At 35.7% G+C, this 13,225-nt stretch overlaps 3 protein-coding genes across 9 annotated transcripts in view; all 3 read right to left on the bottom strand.

Moving 5' to 3' along the window:
• Positions 1-2,124: 2,124 nt before the first annotated feature.
• LOC125060031 (ionotropic receptor 21a-like) lies at positions 2,125-9,108 on the bottom strand. Of its 2 annotated transcripts, XM_047664775.1 has the most exons (6): positions 6,803-6,998; positions 5,948-6,189; positions 5,112-5,252; positions 3,974-4,169; positions 3,225-3,423; positions 2,125-2,700 (listed from the first exon to the last, which is right to left on the bottom strand). In XM_047664775.1, exons 2-6 carry the CDS (start codon positions 6,045-6,047, stop codon positions 2,224-2,226), a joined length of 1,113 nt encoding a protein of 370 aa, XP_047520731.1. In that variant the 5' UTR covers positions 6,048-6,189; positions 6,803-6,998; the 3' UTR covers positions 2,125-2,223. The 2 variants fall into 2 exon arrangements, with proteins under 2 accessions (XP_047520731.1, XP_047520732.1); XM_047664776.1 differs by lacking the exons at positions 2,125-2,700; positions 3,225-3,423; positions 5,948-6,189 and adding exons at positions 7,403-7,534; positions 8,938-9,108 and having other exon boundaries at positions 4,064-4,169; positions 6,803-6,964.
• Positions 9,109-9,856: 748 nt separating this feature from the next.
• On the bottom strand, positions 9,857-10,627 carry LOC125059764 (ionotropic receptor 21a-like). Its single transcript, XM_047664312.1, has one exon. It carries the CDS (start codon positions 10,535-10,537, stop codon positions 9,857-9,859), a length of 681 nt encoding a protein of 226 aa, XP_047520268.1. The 5' UTR covers positions 10,538-10,627.
• Positions 10,628-11,804: 1,177 nt separating this feature from the next.
• Positions 11,805-13,225, bottom strand: part of LOC125060028 (mucin-5AC) — an 83,722-nt gene continuing 82,301 nt past the window's right edge. For all 6 annotated transcript variants that reach the window (XM_047664770.1, XM_047664769.1, XM_047664772.1 and 3 more), the window contains one exon: positions 11,805-13,188. In XM_047664770.1, coding sequence (XP_047520726.1) covers positions 13,027-13,188 — 162 coding nt within the window. In that variant the 3' untranslated portion in view covers positions 11,805-13,026. The remainder of the gene's footprint in view (positions 13,189-13,225) is intronic.

Here is a 13,225-nt window from a genome sequence, read left to right as displayed (position 1 = left end):
TACTAATACAACGAAACTAATGTAAATAGAAAAACATGACTATTTTAGATAGAACGAGAGAAAAAGCTTACTAAAATATATCCTTTCAAATTGAGACACAAGTTGGTTGTTCACCCTGCTTCGCCGATCACAGATATTCGCTGATAGCCTTCTGCGCCTGACAGACTCTGTCGATTTTTTGGGTCTATCCTCACTTTGTTTTCCCTCACCGTACGAGCAATACGCACAGAGACAGCAAAGATATAAGACAGATGATAAATGAGAGAAAGAAAAGTCAATTGTTTCACAGCTCGAACCGGTCGTGCCGAGTCTGTGTACGTTATCTACAATCGCAGGGATAAGACTCGCCCGCTCAAGCCACTAGGGCAGTGATTCCCAAAGTGGTCTATATCCACCCCTAGGGGTCTACGTCAGCGAAAAAAAATTTGGGGGTGCATGAAATGAAAATGGGGGTCCACGATAGTGGATCTCAACACATACACTGATAGTACCTATTTACTTACATCATACTATCTTATAATATCAAGACATATACATTACAAACAAACAGATACAAAATTTTAGTTAGAGTAGTTTTAATTTAATTTAAATTCAATTAATAAATGTATAAATTAACATGTGTTTTTACTTTAAGTTTTTAACACTAAACTTCACTACAGTTAGAAATTTACAGGAAATCAATATTAGGTAAGTAGGGGGTCTACCCAACACGGGAAAACATGGCAAGGGGTCTACAACACAAAAAAGTTTGGGGAACTCTGCACTAGGGCAACACTTTGCTTTTGTCCAAAAGAACTATGTAAAACGGAACGAAACGCCAAAAATAGACTAAAACATAGTTTTACAGGTCATTAATTGATTTTTAACTTAAAAACATAATTTGTGAGATTGTAATAGGTAGGGGAGCGTGGGGCTAGTTGTAACAATTTTAACAAATAATTGAATATCATGAAGTGTATTGGCTAAATTACTACTAAATAAACTTTGATCGATACTCTAACTATTTATCTATGAAGTCTAATCGAAATATTATCAAATCTACAAGCAACTATCTCACAATTAATATTTTTTTGAAAAAAGGGAAGTGTTACAACTTACTCCGTGGTTGGGGCTAGTTGTAACATCTGCTGGGGCAAGTAGTAACAACAAAAATGACACCTTCAATTGTTTAATTTTTTCACATCTTGGATCATTTTGCTTTGTATATAACAGAAACTAACTATGTATTTCTATAATGTGTTTTTTATGAAATGGTTAACTGGAAAAAAAATATAATCAACAAATTAAAGATTTAAGATTTTAACTATCTTTCTTATTCTGTACTGAAGTATAATATATATAAGGTACTTATATCATGTCAACATGGCACTTATTATACATCCATGCAGTCTGTGCTCTGTTCACGTAGTTTTTAAAAGGGCCGTAGACTCCTACATCTCCTACAGGTTGCAAATTGTTGGAGCAATGGGAGGGAAACTATAACATGATAACATTGTTTTCTTTGGCTTTTTCGACAACTGCAATATTCACATGTGAGTCATGGTTATCAAGCAGTAACAGAACTGGCTCTTTCTTGGTAGGTTTCACGTCTTTGATAACATGATCTACAAAAATCAAACATTCTTTATCAGTCATCCACCCTGAAGAATTACCAGCTCCAATACAATCTTGAGGTCCACCACGAATGAACATTTCTGAGTATTTAAGCCGGGGAAAAATGAACATCGGCCGTCAGTAACTTACAGCAATCTGGGGGCAAATTTTAACATGTTACAACAAACCCCGAGGTTTTGTTACAACTAGCCCCTTTATATAGTTCTTAATATTTATCACGATAACTATTAAATCAACTTAGTAATCTTGAAAACTGTTATACAACATCATAAATAGTTATATTTTAGCATAAAATAAAATACATAAAACTTCAAAGCTACGAAAATAGTGAAACTAACCAAAAATTTACGTTAGTAAAATTATAGGTTACCTGTCAACAATAAAGCGTTTGCACACACCCACTCACTGAGCCGCCTGACGAATTTGAATAAAATTCAAATTCCTATTGAAAAAGGTCTGTTACTATTTACCCCTGTTACAACAAGCCCCACGCTCCCCTACATGAATATATAATATTAATAATTAGTTATAATTTATTACAAGTAAACAAAAACTGCTGAGAACACTACGTGAAATAAACTATTCTTACTTTTATCAATATGCGCTATATTATTCAAATACTTGATCACCGAACACCTTTGAAGCTGTATTAACTCTCTCCTCTATAGATTTCGATTGAAGCCTCCTCAATTCATCTCTTCTGAATATTCTTTCTACTTCTTTATCCAAATCCAAAGAGCTTGACCTTCTAGAATCATATCCATCGTAATTATTATGTATTGTTATAGACTCTTGGCTAACATGAATAATCTGTCCATCAAGAGTCTCTTTCGATTCAACACTGGTCGATCTTGCGTTAAAGTGTAGTCTGCTATCGTTACGGGAAGTTTCTGATAAGACTACACTAGTAGACAATCTTCTTTTCAACTGTCGGCACCGACGTGAGAATCCACCCATCCACTCCGATAACAGTGCAATTGTAGCTAATAAGAACCCGGCGCCTAGTAGCAGAAACATTCCCTGCGTATCTTCCAACGTCAAACCCTTTTCTTCTATCGAATTTGATGATAGAGTAGATGATCTAGTCTGAAATAGGTTATTATAAATATAAGAAATGCCTAATGTGAGCAACGAACATTTTTCCTTATAGTAAGGGAAAACATTCTGAGGTTTAGGAGGATTTACTAAACGTATAGTTTTTATTACGGCTATAAGTAGGTTACATAGGGTTCAGTAGTACCTACTAGTGGCGCTACAACCTTTTTAGGTCTGGGCCTCAAATTTCTGTATCTGTTTCATGATAATTTGTCAATGTAATAGGCAAGTAGGTGATCGTCCTCCTGTGCCTGACACACGACTTTTTGGGTTAGTTACGGCAAGCCCGGTTTCTTCACGATGTTTTCTTTCACCGTTAAATGCGCACATAGACAGAAAGTCCATTGGTGCACAGCCGGGGATCGAACCTACGACCTCAGGGATGAGAGTCACGCTGAGACCAATACTGCTCAAATTAATAATAATGACTCATGTTTTTTATACGAATATTATACTCATTCCTGTGACTTTCAACTCCATATATATTTCAGTTGAATTTGCTTTGTATTACATACCGTCAATAGTTTTCCCCCTCCTTTCTTCTGTATTTCCCACATCACGTCTTGTGTTATTTTATTAACTATCCCACTTTGAAACATAGTACTTAGGTCCTTGCTCAACTTTGCAGTGTGAGCAGAATTGTTTGGAAAACTATAAGCCACCGTGAATGGAACAAAGCATTCATTTGATATATGTAGGACCGCGCGTTTAGATCTGTGAAACATCATTAATTTACTAAAATTAAATTCAGTACCTTCGGAACCTTGCCGAAAGGGACTCCTTTTAATAATATATTTTAGTTGTATGGTTAGTCATGGTTTTTTTGTTATTAATTATTTAATTAGTTATTATTTAAATATTCATAAGTATGATGAGGTGAACTTTACTAAATAAATAAATAATTTATTTACTAAAATAATTATAAAATGTGAAATAATTTAATACTAAATGAATGCTATGTTTATAAGGGCCAGTAACAACCACAACACACACACATTACACACTTAAAATGTACCTTGATCCTGTAAAAAAAGTTCTTTCCATTTTGATTATTATTATTACTTTTTGTGTTTCTGTGTGTGTGTTTCGTTAGTGATAATGTTCTATGTTAAGAATGCTTAAGAATGTGCCAGCGTCCCCGAATACTATCGTGAGGTAACTCCGACGTTTCAGTCATAAACAAAATCTGATTGAGCAAAAAGTACAGCCTTTGCTCGTACCTCTACAATACCTATCATTTATTACATTGCATTGATAAGCTTACTCAGATATAGAAAAATTCGATTGTACAAGATATTCCAGCTCTGCCTTCGATCCAAGAAACGCATACGGCCAGAAAAACGCTTTCGTCACATTTCTTATTCCAGTTTCAATATCGGGTACAAATTCTAAATGTTTCAACAATTTCCTCGTAGCCTGATCTGATGAGTTTAAAAACCATCTTTCCCAACCTCCGCTTTCTGAAGACAAAAATCGTAAAATGAAACGTATTAAGCTAAAGATTTAGTAAGATGATAACGTATGGCACCTACACGATAACACTCAGTTTAACTCTATAACTCTCGTTTTAACTTAATAAAATAAATATTAGTGGCGCTACAACCTCTTTAGGTCTTGGCCTCAGATATCTGACTCTGTTTAATGATCATTTTTGCCTGACACACGCCGTCCACTTTTTGGGTCTAAGACATGTCGGTTTCCTCACGATGTTTACCTTCACCGTTCACCTACGAACTCTGGTATGAGAGTCGCACGCTGAAGCCACTAGGCCAACACTTTAAATTAGAATTGAATATAACAAAATCAAACACAAAGTGTGTCTGGTCACGAAGGTTATACGGCTTTGATAACACTTAAAAAGGAACAGTGATGGATAGTAATTTCCTGAACTTGTCGTTCATTATATACCCTATATTTGAAAGCTTACGTCCGTAAGTGTAAATGTACACATGTATACATAAATAGAAGTGGTCATATCGCGTTTACACACTCGTCCTGCCCACTTCTCTGCTCACTACGGCACTACTGGTATAAAATATCTCAAGTTTGTTGCGTTGGAAAATCTCGTAAAGAAGAGTGAGAATTGAGATGCAGAAGAGATTTTAATGACTCCCGTATGTCGAAAGTCATTATATTTTTAACGTAGGTACGGGAGTCAGACTTAACGTTTATTATGAATATTGGCCCTCAGGGTATTCTAAATCACGACTGAGTACTGCGTTCGTTCAAAGTAGGTACGTTGACATGCAGGAATCACACATGGCACTAAGTTTCGACTCTGAATGTGAGGGTAAGAACCATAAAATCAATAAACACGTGTGCACATATTCTTCCTTCAATGATAGAAACATAGTTATTTGGGCAAAAGGGCTGTTAATTTAATTAATGAAGATGAAACTCACCTAAAGTTCCTACTCGGAAGAATCCACTCAAAAGTTGACTTACAGTGTCAATCGTTTCGGGGTATATTGGTAAGGTTACAAATGCTATTATTGAACCGGTATAGCAGCTTGTTATTATTATAGTGAATAGCCAATACCAACCTGTAGAATATTACGCATGATTATGATATACATGTCGCAGCCAACTAGCTTAATCAGCCGTTCAATTAACAGCCTAGCCTTTTAACTAAACGGCGCCGTTTAACTAACGGCCTGAAAGATATTCAGCCTTAGCGTTTGTTACAACTTTTAATAAACTGGCTGGCTAATGCTTAGGCCATTCGTACGATAGAGTCATTATTTGGCAGAAATAAAAAAGATACACTTAAATTGCTTAAGTCAAATTCACATTATTATTGTCACTACACTCTTCCATTGTACTTGTTGTTTTTCATGAAAATTTGGAAAACACCATCAAAGTTGTGGTTTGGCGATGTCATATTGACAGTTTGAAGAGTGTCGTTTCGAGTTTGAGAGTGGAATTAAATTTAAATTAACAGTCAACAGGCTAGACAAGTGTTGAAACGTCATCGAGCCATGTCATTTGCCTAGCTGTTTAATCCACTGGCTGAACATCTTTCAGGCCGCTTGTTCAACGGCGCCGTTTAGTTAAACGGCTAGGCTGTTAATTGAACGGCCAATTAAGCTAGTTGGCTGCGACATACACATTTTAATTACAATAGAATTCCTGTAAAAACAGCGAAATTCAAAAATCTCCAAAATTCTACTTCTTGCATGTCTTGAGTTATTCAGCATAACAAATAGCAACAAATATTTTAAAATTCTCTTCCACTTACCAATTAACAGCCTCGTTGTAACCTTATCAGTTTTACTCCAGGAGTATTTTCCGACAAATGTGAAACAATTCGTAAAAGTCCCAAAGACGTACCAAAACATATTTTCCACCTCACCGCTGTTATTGATTAAATGACTCAATGTATGCCTATCAGAGAATGCAAATGGGAAAATTGCAATCAGATATGTAAAGGTTAATGCCACCCAAACATGCCAATGGAATGGTCCCAAAATTGCGCGGTATCTGGAAAGTAATATTTTATACAAAATACCAAAGCATCGTTGAATGAAAAATTTCGTATCGAAATCTTTTTTCTATTCATCAAAGGTGCCCCATATTAAAACGTGGTTGTAACAAATGCGCTGCATTTTGTACTGATCATCATGTCATTTAATAATAGGAGTTAGGACTGAGCAATGACTTTTCGAAATCTTTTTTTTTATTTTTTTTTATCAAAAAACCTTGCCAACGCTTGAAACACTGATACATTGGTAAAAACAAACACACAATACAATTTTTAATGTGACAAGCACTTACAGGCAAACATGACATACATGTAGAGATCATACAAATATCAATCAAAACAATTATTAAACAAAAAAACAATTACTAATAAAAAAATACCAAAAAATAAACAAAAATCGATTTTATAGTGTGAGGGGAGTAACTATGGACATCCAGACCTAGCTCGTTTATCAGAATGCTCAATCGGGACATCGGTGAGCTTTGACCAAAACATGTTCTTCGGAGAAGGAGGGACAAATGGAATAATGGGATGCCTGGGGTGTCGAGAAGGAGATATAGCCAGTTTCCTATCACTTCCATTAAAATTGACTACAAAATATTTTTAACATACCGAGGCAATGCAGTTGATGCCAAAGTAATAAACGCGGCACAATCTTGAGAATGTCCAAAACTTAGATCCAATTCTCTAAACCTTTCTGCTGTGGTATATAATCCAGCTATACCTATGTCTGCTCGTCCTGAAGACACTTCATTGGCTACTGAGTCACCCGGTCTAATAATAAAACATTGAAATATATCTATAGTTAGTACAGACAATTTTTAACAACACCTAAGTACTGAATATAACATGAGATCTCTTAAAAAAATAAGTTGCTTGTATGATACGAAAATTTTTGTGAAAAAACGCACAACTTAGGCCCAAAATCAAGGTTTTGAATTAGTATGTAACTTGAAAACATTTCAGTTCATATTTATCCTAAATATGTAGGTTGTAACGAGGTACAAGATCGAGAGGCCGGCCTTGTACAAGATAGCCGATGGAATTGTATTGGCCACAGGCCAAAGATGTAGACAGAACAAATGAAAACCTGGAAATCTGGCCTTTATCCGTACAAAAATTAGCAAAACAAAAGTATAAAGTATAAATTACTGTTTTGTGCATTGCTTGTACTGTATTTATTGTAAATAAATCTTTATAGTTATTATTTACCCCAAATTAAGCTCTCGTGGTTCAACAAATTCAATAGAAAAATTATTCCTTTCTGCTAACAGTTTCATTATTCGTATCTCCACTCCATCCCAAATCGTCTTGATTGCACCACTTGCTGTATCGATTAGGGACCTACATAAGATAATCATTATATTATTCTAACGTTTCTGTTACTTGTTGTTATTTATCTACAACTTCTTCTTCTTTTAGTGCCTCTCCATTACTAGAGGTTGGCCGTCAGTATCTTTTACCCACTATCTACAACTAATTATGTATTATAAATACCATAAAAGGTTTGCTTGCCTATAACTTTCATTGGAACATGGAGCAGACACATTTCTCCACATTTATTTGTTTATATCACTTTATCCTTCCCCAACCTATATAATTGTTTAACCATGAATCCGTTGGGATTACGACGTACGACGTAACAATAGCGATTCCAGTTTCAATATGTATTTTCACGTAAATCTGGTTAGCGATATCAGCATTGCGGATATCGAGAGGACCACGTTGGGTTTCGTCGTTAGATAACGTTTTGATGGCTTTTTGTTAGGGACTGTCAATTCCAGCCGATTATTAACTACTTACTAATTGTATTCATTTCCTAAATTGATTCTGAAAACATGCGCTTACCTTGGTGGACCGTGTACCAAATATAGTCAAAAAGTCCATCGCATCAATATAATAATGTAAAAAACGTCGATTTACGTATATAATTAAAAATAGGGGTTGATCGTAGAGGGTAGAAAAAAATTATGGGTTGTATTTATTTTTGTAAGCTGTATCATAAAAAAAAAATGTGCGTGTACTAGTGTACACACGTTAGAAGTGAAACTTCTTTATGACCTTATTTTTCGAAAAATTATCCCTATGCAACTTTACAGAAATTGGTTAAATAAAGTTAAATTAGATAAAGTTTAACAAAAGGCTTTTAATATCACAGACTTGAATACAAATAATACAATTATTTCATTTTACCTTATTACCACTAAGATTATTACAGAATTTCGTAAATTGTAATAGAATTTTTAGTATCATTGTTATCGTTATTATACATTTTTGTTATTAATGGTTTAGCATCTCTTTGAATCAACCCTGGTAGGGACAAGAAAAAGACGCACGTAACGGTCAAATGTGACGCGTAACCGAAACATGTGACGCGTAACCGAAAAATGTGACGCGTAACGAAAAAATGTTACACAAAATTTTTTTTCCAACCCCGATAAAGAAGTTTCACTTCAAAAATAAAAACAAAAAAATAGCCTAAAAAAGAAAAATATTTTTTTGGAGTGGACACCCTTATCACTTAGGGATTTGAAAGATAGATAGTAGCCGATTCTCAGACTTAGGGAATATGCATTAAAAAATTCAGTAGAATCGGTCGAGCCGTTTCGGAGGAGTATGGGAACGAACATTGTGACACGAGAATTTAATATATTTGATTTATCGTTAGATACGTTTTCTAAAAAAAATTTATTCATCGTGTCCCTTGCGAATTTACATTTAAATATCTTAGATGTAGTACGTTATACCTTTTAATAGTATAGGGCGGCTGATTTGCCACCGCAATCAAAAACCTATGACCAGCGTATCCTTTCATCATTTTTAATGGGAATAAATTTATGTTTCTCGTAAACTTTCCATGTGTCCATGAGGTAAGTATGTGCGACTTACTTGAACCCAAGCCATCAGTATACAAATCATGGGTATACAAGATGTATGACGCTTCCTGTTAACAAAAACATTTCACTGACAAATATAAAGATACATTTGTTTTGTTCAAACTTATCAAGAGTCGGACTTTCTCAGTTTACGATAAGCCAATTTAAAGCCTATGATCGACGGCCGAGTAAGACCGTGGTTTTAAATACCGACGAACCTGGCTCGCGGCTCGTTGGTGCTGATCGATTAGCAAGCAAAACAGTCGCAAACATGTCTTGTTCTCTTTCCGACACGCGGTTTTGCATGGCGAGCCGAGTAAAAAATATAGCACGACGACGAGCCGCGAATCAGGCTCGGCGGTATTTAAAACCGTGGTTTTGCAATGATACACCGGCGAGCTTTACCGACGAGCCATAAAACCGCGGTCTTACTCGTCCGTCGATCAGGCCCTTAAGATATAATAAGTAAATTGATCTAATTAAAAGCTAAACGATAACTTATTGGGCGTTCAGTTTCTTAGTTATTATGATAATTAAAATTATGGTCGGCTAATACAATCAAAACCGTTTACGACGACATCGTTTAAAACAACATTCCGGTGACCAAAATCAAAGGTCCCGGCCGAATTCTATTATTAGGTACTTAATAACAACGTCATCGGCTGTTACGACTATCGGTTTTTACGACCAAATATGAATAGTCCCTTGTCGACCAAATATGAGTAGTCCGATGTCGTTATAACAGATTTTGACTGTACTTCTGAAAGATTTTTGTCAACTATCTTTTAAATCACGAGTTTCGAATACTTACTAAAGTTTCATCGTCATCCTTAAAACTGGGACTCACTATTAGTAAGTTAATAAACAGCCTAGATAATGGATTGCCCAAGTACTCCTGTACAGCCCATTGAGATGATCGCGCGATCACCACTACTTTGCTATTAGACTGCGTACCAAGGACCTTATGACATTTCTGAACATCAGTAAGGAATAAAATAAAATGCAGGCACTCATCCTTAGCTTGAATAATGTTGGGTGCTTCTAAACGATTGTTATTATCAATGTAACCATGAATAAATGTCACAGGAAAAGATCTTAAGAGTTCTCGAAACAGTTTGGTTTCAGAAAATATCTGATTATCATAGAGAAGGACAGGAGTACAATCAGTTAAATATTTAAGTGTGATATTGTGGATGAGACGTATAAGGGACGGCACTTGATCGAAATGTTTATCTTCTGGCAAGAATCTTTCGCGCCAGAGCTCTTCTTTTGTTTTTGGGTGACCGTGAAATACTGGATCTGCTCCTCGCTTCTTTACATATTTCGAGTTTTTCACATTAAATCTTGTATGTTGAACTTTTGGTGCATCGCGAATTTTTTTTATCTCGCCCATCGATGGATAGTATTCAACCTCTCCTTTTACACACCAGAACATAAAACATATTGAATATAATAGAATGAACACGTTCATTTTGAAACTATCAGTGTATTTAGCTTCACAAAGTCTCTTTTATATATCGAATAGTGGACCTTGAATAAGGTAGAATGTCAAGAGACAGATGTTATGATTGAAATTGAATTTTTTATTACCTCATTGTTTCATGAACATAGTTCAAGAATTACCCAATGTCACCTTGAAAATACAGTGGCGCCAACCTTTTAGGTCTGGGTCTCACATTTGTGTATCTGTCATTTGTTTTTTTCAAATAGGCAAGTCGACTTGGCTCTATGCATGCCGGTATCCTAACAATGTTTTCCTTCACCGTGTGAACGAGTGCGCAATACGCACATGGACACAAAGCCCATTGGTGCAAAGCGGAACCTACAACCTTAGGGATGAAAGTCGCACGGTAAACTCTCTAGGCCAACACTGTTACTTATCTAACAATCCAGAGGAGTTGTTCGGATTAATACCTGCAACTGAGTTTCATCATTGGAGGTCGAGGCAGAATACGAAATTCCACCTGTGTACCACCTCGACGTCCGTCGTTCCACAACTGAGCGTTTTTAAGGCGTTTTTGCCAGCTGCCCACTGAAGTATTTCCGAACCAATTCGACTTGGGGTCATTCAAGAATAAGGACGTACTAATTCTTAAAAGGCCGGCAACGTACTCGCAAACCCTCTGGCATTGAGAGTGTCCATGGGCGGTATATACCCTTAAATCTATAATAACCTTTTTGAAAATAAATATACAATATATGTAGGATATATATCGCTTGCCCAGGGGAACAAAGTAGTAAAGCACTATTACGACTGTTTTAATGTTTTCTCATTTTTGACCTTTTTTGATCTTTGGGTGATGTACAATTACTGTAATTTTTTTTATTTCAAAACATTTTACTTAAAAAAAAACACGAGGATGTCTTTATTCTACGGAAATTATTTTGTGCACAATGTTAGTAATACTCGTTTGCCTAATTTTACCTCCCCTGAAATAGGTCGCAACAACCATAAAGATAGTTTTGTTTAATTTTTAAATCTACCAAATAATTATAAAAAGTTAATTCGACAGTTTAAAAACGAATAAAGAGTAATAATAGATTCCTGTTTCACCATGATCATAATATTTCCGCGAAAAGAGTGGTAATAGACTATTCCGATCTAGACATTCGCCAAATTACCGTCGTAATGTGCTGTTACTTTGTTGTCCGTAATTATGTTTAAACAGAGACACAATCGTACAACTTTGTTCCCCGGGGCAAGTGATATATAAATAGGGAATAAAAATAAAAATATATCAAATTAAATAATTTTATTCTGGGCCATTTTCAAATTACATTGTCTTATACAAATCATTACATTTTGCTTAAACAACGCATAAGCCAAATCGGGGAATCGCATCGGTAGGAATTCACAAAAATAATTGTACAAAATGGAACTACAAATATTAAATAATACCCTATATTTACAATACTTATCTAATCGTTATAAATATCGCAAGCAAAAAGCTTCGCATCAAGCGTTAATCGACGTTTGCTTCAAAATATAATTTCCGGAGTTTAGTATCAGTCGTATAGACATGTGTTTCATCTATTCGATGTAAACGGACGTCTCCACAACCCACTTTAAATTCATTCATTCTAGAAAATCATACACCTACTAAAACTACAGCTAAAATAACTATATGTACAAAGGCAGTGTCAACCACAAAGCTGGCAAGAAATGTCTAAATTTTAATATGGCTTTTGTACCAGAGTTATCAGATTTGAAAGATGAAGCATTAAAATTTTATAATTATGAAATATATTGCAAAACATTGCACCGAGTATTAGGCTATGTTCAGATGGCAAAAATTTGACGCGCGTTTTCAAATCGCGCGACTAGACATTGTGGCATTTTCATACAACTGTTCACATGAGCGCACGTTAATGCGCGTCACGGAGCGTTAACGCGGCGATCAGAGAAAAAGTCTCTAGACGCAGACAATCGCGCGTTGACTCGCGCTTTGATATTAATGTAATGTCCGTTTGCTGATCGCATGTAATTTTGTTAATTTTCGCAAACAAGCTGGGTCTATTTTTCAAAATTGGATGAACCGAATGTGTACGTTTTCTTTTTGTATATTTTTCTTTACTAAATAACCACAAAATAATAGACTCTTCCACGTTCATTTTCTACGTTCTACCGTACTAGACTGACGACTACTCTCGCAACGCGCATTAGCGCTCATCATCTGAACTCCACATTTGATCGCGCGTTGACGCGCGTTACATGTGAACATAGCCTTAATCTATCAAACTTAAAATAGGTAGTTTTCGAAGTGTTTCTCATCCTTGATGATTGAAAACAATATCACAGTTTCCAATACAATTCCTATAATCAATTTATTTACTACTAATTCGAATCACACGAAATTGTTTGCTTTGTGACCATCATGGCACTCTGAATAAAACAATTTCTGCCTAATTGATCCTTGCCACGTTGGCTAAGTTAGTGGATCAACATGCGAGTTCTTAAATTTATTTCTCTTCAATTTCGTTGTCGATGCGCGAAGATCGGATGCCGGTTTTTCCCGTCCAGGGGTAAATCTCGGGACATGGCTGGCAGGTCCTCATGTATCGTACCCCGGATTTGTGCCAAAGGTTACAGACCTTTGGGTTGTTGCACTTCTTCGGACGACCCTGTAATGAGATGATAACTTTAGTAACTAAAAGAAAA

Source organism: Pieris napi, chromosome 20, assembly GCF_905475465.1.
Source record: "Pieris napi chromosome 20, ilPieNapi1.2, whole genome shotgun sequence".
Taxonomy (NCBI): domain Eukaryota; kingdom Metazoa; phylum Arthropoda; class Insecta; order Lepidoptera; family Pieridae; genus Pieris; species Pieris napi.
Note: the sequence above shows the minus strand (reverse complement) of the source record. Positions and strands in the feature narration are given on the sequence as shown.